This window comes from Micropterus dolomieu, linkage group LG04, assembly GCF_021292245.1.
Source record: "Micropterus dolomieu isolate WLL.071019.BEF.003 ecotype Adirondacks linkage group LG04, ASM2129224v1, whole genome shotgun sequence".
Classification (NCBI taxonomy): domain Eukaryota; kingdom Metazoa; phylum Chordata; class Actinopteri; order Centrarchiformes; family Centrarchidae; genus Micropterus; species Micropterus dolomieu.
The window spans coordinates 3100763-3108616 of NC_060153.1; the positions used below are offsets into that span (position 1 = coordinate 3100763).

Below are 7854 nucleotides of genomic sequence, written 5' to 3' on the forward strand. Positions count from 1 at the left end.
TATGAAGATATTCAGTCATGTCGGTTTTAAGACATCTAGATTAATTTAGTAAAAGTACACTGGATTTTTTCTTTTTTTGTTTTGTTAAAAGCAAGATTTGCTGATTTTTACTGTGTGTGTGTTTGTAAAATACGGATGTTATGCAGAAAAACACTCATGTAGAGAGGCTCGGTACCCTGCTGTTTAGCAGAGTGTGTGAGAAAGGTGACGCACTGCCGTCTGTTTGTGTGTATCAGAGTAGTGTGACCAAGCCCAGTTCTTAGCACTCTCCAGGTTTTTTTACAATACATTATTTTTTTTCAGGAAAAATTTACATCTACATAATATATCCTGAAACAACCGCGGTCACGACACAATACACGTCACATTTCAGGTAAATCAAGGTTAGCAAGGAGTCCACCTCAGTCCTCCTCCATATGAGGGTTTGTACCCTATAAATCTTTGAGTGTGACATGAGTGGAAAGTGAGCCGGTCATGATTCTGAGTGCTGGTATATTCCACGCGGTTGCTCTCAGCAGCAGTGTGCGTAAGCGCAGAGAGCACGATCGGGGAAGGCGATGAATGATGCAAAATGGAAAAGAGACCGACATACTCTTTACTCGTTCATTCTGCGAATATCACATTAGCTACTACAAGTGTCTTTACTACAAAAGGAGGTCAAGTGCAAGCCAGCAACTACTACTGTATCTCTTTCTGCTCCCTGCTGCCCTGCACTCCTGTTCTGTCTTCTGGCCCTTCAGCCGACATCACTTACCTCAGTATAAAAAGAGGTCAGGCAGAAATCAGCCGTCTCTGCTTGTTAACTAAACTGTTTGGTCTCTCCGCCTGCTCTGTATACAGGCTAAACTTCCATGTTCTCCATTCTAAACTGTTTGTTTACTCAAGCTTAACCCTTGGTCAGCAAAACGGACATTTCCTGTGCATATGTGTGTTTGTTTGTGTGTGTGGCTGGCAGCAGTTCCCACCCTTTCTCTGTTGGCCTCATGCTATGTGGGAGGAAGTCTCACCATCAATTATAGATTGTGCTGACTGGGTGAAAAAGCCCTTGTCCACACCTGCAAGCGTTCACATACACCACCGTACATTTGTGATGTTTATAGTGAGCCTTGATGAAACAAAGTATAATCATTATACATGCAAAACATCACCATGTTAACGTTGTCATTGTGAGTATAACCTCACAGAGCATGCTAGCATGGCTGTTGATTTTTTTTTCTTGTTTAGACAGCAGAGATTAACAAATCATCATGGGAGCTTTTTAAATGGGGAGTTTTTTAAATTATGGTTCAATTCAACAATTTGCAAGGCATTCGTTGTTAAACTTCCTTAAAACCATGAATGGTTTACATTCTTTCAAGGGCTGTAGTAGATTCTTCTTATAATATGCAGTGCAAAAGATCAAATAGACCCTGATTGAGAGATAACACTGAGTCACAGAAGCTAGCTGAACAGTGTCTTAGCAAAGATGTGACGTCAAGACTTTTGCTCTCAGAGACACAAAAAAGTTAAGAGTAGCTTTGTCCTATTCACAAAACCATGGCTCTTTATTAACCTCCTCATCAGATTAGAGGTAACACATCAGCACCTCTCTGCCTTGCTATTCATCTGTAATCAATAGGGTGGGGAAAGCAGCCAAAAGATGCTTGTGAGGAAGGCCAGACCTTTTGCTCCTTCCCACTCCGCTCCGTCACCTCCATGATGTCACATCCTGTTTGTTGCTCTTTCAGCTGAGAAAAAGGCTCTCAAAGAGAAGAGGGAGCCACTATTCTAGCAAATTCCCCAGACAGACAGACACAGAGGCACTCTACATTTCTCTCTTCCCAGCCTCCCCTTTTTCTCACAGAATCACGGCTTCTTTCCTTAGCGCCGTATCCCTCCCTCTTCATCACTGTTTGCTCCATCTCACCATCTCTCTCCCTCAAACATCACCACTCTCTTGCACCCACTTTGTCCTCCTCCTCGTCACTCCACAGCTCTTTGCGAGCCTCTTTCTTTTCCCCACCTCCCCCTGTCTCTCCTGTTCCATCAGACATCAGCTGTTTTTCCCAAGAAGTGTTTTATTTAGAGCCGATTAATTAATTAGATATAGTATCACAGTAAAGCCCATTCTTAGCCCAGACCTATCAAGGCCCAGAGGCTCAAAGAGTGTGTACATACAGCAGCGGCCAACTGTGTGTATTTTTAAGATTTGCAGGTGCTTGTTGTGTATCTGAAATTACAAGAAATCATATGAGTATATAAATTGTGTGTGTACATAGTAAATTTGTCTGTGTGTGTGTGTGTGTGTGTGTGTGTGTATGTGTGTGCCAGACTGTTATATTAGAAAAAATAAATGGCTCTATCTCATCAAGCTGCTAACAGGGCTGTGTTTGCTGGTATCTCACAAAATAAACCTCTGTGTTTCATTAGGGATTCTTTTCTAACAACCTCTTAGCATCTCTCTCTCTCCCTTTCCCTCCAGGGACGAGTTCTCACATCGAGTACAGAGCAGTGAGAAATGAGGAAGAAAGAAAAGAGGTGCTTGTCCAATCAGAGATGCAGATGGCCACAGAAGACATGAGTACCAGCCAATCTGGCACCAGGACGACTTCCACTTGCCAATTTATGCATAAAAAATCAAATGTGACCCCCTAATTAAACAATTGATACAGTTTACCTAGATACATACTGCCAATGAAGTGATACATCCCATCCCTGCACTCATTTCTACTTGATAAATCCCTCATTCCTAACACAAGTTTAACTCAACTCAGACTTCAATTTGCTGTACGATTACATAGACACTACAGAGAGACAGCAACATTTTACCATGCTGTGACCACACCTCAAGCAGAACAGACACAAATCTGACAAAAAAAAGAGCACCAAGTCACCATATACTGAGATATTACTACACAAACAAGCCGTCACTCTCTTTCAAATGGCGCTAGCCTGCATGAATAAATGTTAGATGGCAAGCATCTCTGGTCGGCCTTCTCCAATGGATATTGTGATGACATCCCAAATGGCCCAGAAGACGGGACAGGGACGGCAGAGACATAATGTGACAGGAGGTTCTTCATCATTGGTCCTGTCCACAGCCAGCTCCTTCCTCTGTTGGCTTGCCCTGCTGTCAATAATGCGGTTGCCAATGGTAACAGCTGACTGTTGGCTTATCGAAGGGGAGAAAGGCTTTGTGTGGCTGGCTATCTGCAGTATGAACCAGCCGCCTTATGAGGCCATCCCATCCCACATCAACAGGTAAGGAAACTTACAATGAAAGTGAGTTATGTCGACATCATTTTGCCCCCTTTCCAAACATCTACAGCCTTCACACTTCTCTCAACAGCACTATTGTGGATCTGAGGCTGAATGAGAACAAGATACGATCGGTCCATTATTCTTCACTCAGTCGCTTTGGCAACCTCACCTATCTGAACCTAACCAAGAATGATATCAGCTATGTGGAAGATGGAGCATTCTCAGCACAATTCAACCTGCAGGTGAGCAATGACATAATGTACATTTATACACACGTGCATGTTCATGGATGCACTTGTTAATGCACACACACGATGGAGAAAAGTAACTAAGTATATTCACTAGGTACTGTATTTTGGTCAATTATGAGGTAATTTGGGGTTTTAAGCTCACAGTATGTCGTGTTGATTCAGTCCTCTTATTTACTCCACTTCATTTACAGTTATAGTGTTGGAAAATGTTACAGTATAGTAAATAAAATACGATCCATTCTTGTAGATTAAACTACCCTGCGGCATTTGAAGTAGTTCAAATTAACTCCAGCTTAACCAGCTGCAACATTAAAATGCAGTTTACACATTAATGCATCAGCAGGCTAATAATCCAATTATGTATAAATAATGCTGGGTATCAAACCTCACACACACTTTTAGTACTGACCAAAATGTGTCTGTACACTAACACAGAGTGTCGAAAAAGTAATTTGGTATCAAATTCCTGATATATTCTTCATATATCTCTTTCTGTATTATTACTAATTTAAGTACATTTTGCTAATAATAGTAAAGTAAAATTTGGAATGAAGGCTTCTAACCATATTTTTACACTGTAGTACTGATATATTTACTTGAGAACAGGTTCTAAATTCTTCCAGCATTACACACACAAATGGCCACACGAAACAGAAAGACGACGCTCACTCATTGAGGCAAAAGTGTTTTCACCAAACTGAGCTGAACGCAGCCATAATGAGCTGGCATGCTTACACATCTATCCCAGCAGCTGGAGCGGTGCCATGACGTAAAATTTGAACAAGATCTTAGTAAATTCAGCACAGCACAGAGGCTTAGATCACCATGTGAAACATGAATTGTACTGAACCGTCATCTGTTTGTTCTGTTTGTTCCCAGCTTGTAGTGAGTGATGCCTGGTGCTGGCCGGCTCTTCAGAGATTAGAATAATCCCACTTGTCTTTGTCTCCCCAGGTTCTCCAGATGGGTTTTAACAAGTTGAGGAACCTGACAGAGGGGATGCTGCGAGGCCTGGGCAAGCTGCAGTATCTCTATCTGCAAGCCAACCTCATCGAGACTGTTACACCCAACACCTTCTGGGAATGCCCCAACATAGAGAATATAGACCTCTCCATGAACAGGTATAAATCTGAGTCCATATATGTGTGTCTTATGAGAGACAGAAAAAATGCTGTGGTATGCTGAAATAATTAGTTGATTATTCAATTAGATGAGTTAGAGAAAACACAGCAATATTGATAATCGGTTAATCTTTGAAATCACTTATCAAGAAAAAATATTAAACATTTACTGGTTAAATTTGCTGATTTGCTGATTTTGACATTTTATAGACTAAAAAAATCAATGATCAATCAATTTATAGTCAGTGCAGCTCTAAACTGTAACTGTTTTGTTGTTTAATAGTGACATGATGTGAGAGGAATCCAACACAAAAACTGAATAGGGCTCCTTGCAAACTGACTTTCTTTGTTGGCTGGTTGGTGTATGATGCTAACTGGGCAAAGAAGAAAATGATTTTATACATTTCTAGCACAGCTTGATAGGCGAATATGGTAAGTTTCTTAAACACGGCCAAAACATCAATGTTAAATGGCTTGGTATCATCACCTCAAGGGTGGCTTTTTAAAAAAGCACTGAAGAAGATGCAGAGATACTAATTTTCTCACTGACTGTATCATTAAATCATGGTGTAATGCTGCAACAAGGCATCTTTTCAATAAAAGTTGAAATTCCTACTTTTTCACTGTGGGAATAACTGTCTTGTTCTTGCTATAGATACTGTAACTAGTATTGATCTTTTGACTTTACTGTAAAAGCAACAGCTGAATGGAACAAGTTTAACTGATCTTTGGGGCTTGTTTAAGACCATAAACTGAAGCATAAGAAGACTGAGTAAGAGAGTTAGAAGTAAGTGAGCTCACCAGACCTGTGTATCCTGCTCCTCATCCCCGCTCGAGTTTAGCAGCTTATGCCGTCATTAGCTGGTAGTAGCATAATCCAAATCTTAAACAAATACAGATTTTTATTTTTCACATCTCATTTTTGCATCATGAGTCCTAGTGTTATAGATGTGCAATAGTAAATTAATGGAGTACTTTTTAATATGACAGATGATGATGAAATTATGGTACCATGTTCAACTATGTCAGATTATCTGAATGTTAAAGTCCCCTTAAAATCTATGATTTACCTTTGTCCCTTTTCAGGATCCAGGTGTTGGATGGCAGTTTGTTCTCTGGACTCTCTAAGCTGACCACCTGTGAACTTTACACCAACCCCTTCAACTGCTCTTGTGAGCTGTTGGGTTTCCTGCGCTGGCTCTCAGCCTTCCCCAACAGGACCAGTGAGAGAATGGTGTGCGACTCCCCTCAAGGATTCTTCGGCTACAACCTCCTGAGCCAGAACCCCCGCATGCCTACCCAACGCAACGCTCTGCACGTGCTCAGTCTTGTATGTACAGACGACGGCAGTAGTGTGACATCTTTCTATGTTATTGGTTCGGCTGATTCAACCACCCTGCCCCCAGATTTTGCCTCTCCCTGTGGATTGGACGATTGTGCTTCTGGGACCCCTCCTGATGAGGTAATCAGCTTAAGCCCCATTTTCTCTGACGCCAATCCGATCATGACGCTGAAACAGGTGCTACATTCAAGCGCTGTAATAACGGTTCAGATTCCTCATCCGTACAGGAAAATGTACATCCTTGTGCTTTATAACAACAGCTTCTTCACAGATATCCAGAATCTGAAAAATCAAAGAGAAGATATTGAGCTGAAGAACTTGAAACCTAACACTGACTACACGTACTGTGTGGCTTCTATACGAAACTCCTTGCGCTTCAACCACACCTGTTTGACCATATCCACCGGCCGCCGGGCCGGGGCTGAGACGATAGCCAATCAGTCGTCAGCCACCCACTACATTATGACTATTTTGGGCTGTTTGTTTGGCATGCTACTCTTTCTTGGCCTAATAGTCCACTGCCTGAGAAAGAAGAGGATCATGGAGGAGAAGGAAAGGAAGATGAGCAGGATCCAAAGGACTCTGATAGAGCTCAAGTATGGTGGAGAAGGGGATATAGAGGGCGGGAGTGGAGGATCTGTTTCCCAGAAGCTTGGCGCTGGTGACAGCCTGTCCAGAATGCCCTACCTTCCTCAGGGTGGTGAGATAGATCCATACAAGCTGCAGGAGGTTATAGAAACACCTGCGCACAAGCCTGCTAAACTTAACTACATGGAGGTGAGAGGATCTGGCATTGAAAGGGACAGGGAGAGGGAGAGGGAGAGGGAGAGGGAGCGAGAGCGAGAAAGAGAGATGTCGCCACAAGCAAATCCCCAGGGCTCAGTAGCAGAGATCTCAACCATTGCTAAAGAAGTTGATAAAGTTAATCAGATCATCAACAACTGTATAGATGCTCTCAAATCTGAGTCTACCTCCTTTCAACAGGGGATGAAATCCCCCTCTTCTGCCGGTGGAGGGGCTGTTTCGACTGCAGAGCCGCAGCTGGTGCTTCTCTCTGAGCAAGGAGAGAGAGGAGAAAGAGGAGGGGAGTTCCTCTCCCCAGTGTATAAGGGAGGAAGAGGAGGAAGAGAAGAGAGAGGGCGAAGCTATCATCATTCGCTGCAGCGACATCACAGCATGGAGGCTCCTCCAACCTCCAAAAGGCCCAGCACCTCCTCTTCTCCTGGCTCTGCCAGGAGCCCACGCTCATTCCGCTCGGAGGGAGGCTATCACACATCAGAGACCCGCTATATCGAGAGAACCTCACCAGGAGAGAGAGGAGAAAGGGCAGGCGGAGGAGTAGAGGCCATCCGTACAGTCACCCCAGCAGCAGCTATCTTACGAGCTGAAGCCCAGAGAATCCGTCAGTACAATGAACACCGCCACTCCTATCCCGGCTCACAGCAGCACCTCCAGGAGATGCAGCACCACCCCCAGATGCTGCAGGAGCTCCACCACCACCCAGGGGGCCGTAAGCCCTCCATGTTAGACCCCCTCACCCTCAGCAGGCAGGCCAAGCAACGGGAGCTGGCCTACTCCCAGCTATCGCCACACTATCCGCTCTCGCCCCAGTACCACAACCTCAGCTACTGCTCCAGCCCAGATGAAGACGAGGAAGAGGAAGGGCTTCTCTGCACCCCGACCTTGGGGCTGTGGGAGAGGTTCAAACTGCACCGTAAGAGGCACCGGCAGGCGTCCATGGAGGATGAAGGATACGTGGCAGCCGGACATGCGCTGAGGCGAAAAGTTCAGTTTGCCAAGGATGAGGATCTTCATGACATACTGGACTACTGGAAGGGTGTGTCCGCTCAGCAGAAGACCTGATCCCACATCTGGAGACCCCAAACACTTTGAAGATGGA

The 7854-nt window shown here is 44.0% G+C and overlaps 1 protein-coding gene across 1 annotated transcript; it reads left to right on the forward strand.

Annotated features, from left to right (window-relative positions):
- The first annotated feature begins 2950 nt into the window (after positions 1-2950).
- On the forward strand, positions 2951-7817 carry elfn1b (extracellular leucine-rich repeat and fibronectin type III domain containing 1b). The gene is made up of 4 exons (XM_046047867.1): positions 2951-3240; positions 3329-3482; positions 4446-4612; positions 5699-7817. The coding sequence occupies exons 1-4, from the start codon at positions 2951-2953 to the stop codon at positions 7815-7817; spliced, it is 2730 nt and encodes a 909-aa protein (XP_045903823.1).
- The last annotated feature ends 37 nt before the right edge of the window (positions 7818-7854 follow it).

Excerpts from the sequence above, each read along its gene's own strand:
- elfn1b (XM_046047867.1), top strand. The coding sequence starts at position 2,951 with ATGGCAAGCATCTCTGGTCGGCCTTCTCCAATGGATATTGTGATGACA. Across the intron at positions 3,241-3,328 it reads ATCCCATCCCACATCAACAG|CACTATTGTGGATCTGAGGC; the intron begins GTAAGGAAACTT and ends TTCTCTCAACAG. Across the intron at positions 4,613-5,698 it reads ATAGACCTCTCCATGAACAG|GATCCAGGTGTTGGATGGCA; the intron begins GTATAAATCTGA and ends GTCCCTTTTCAG.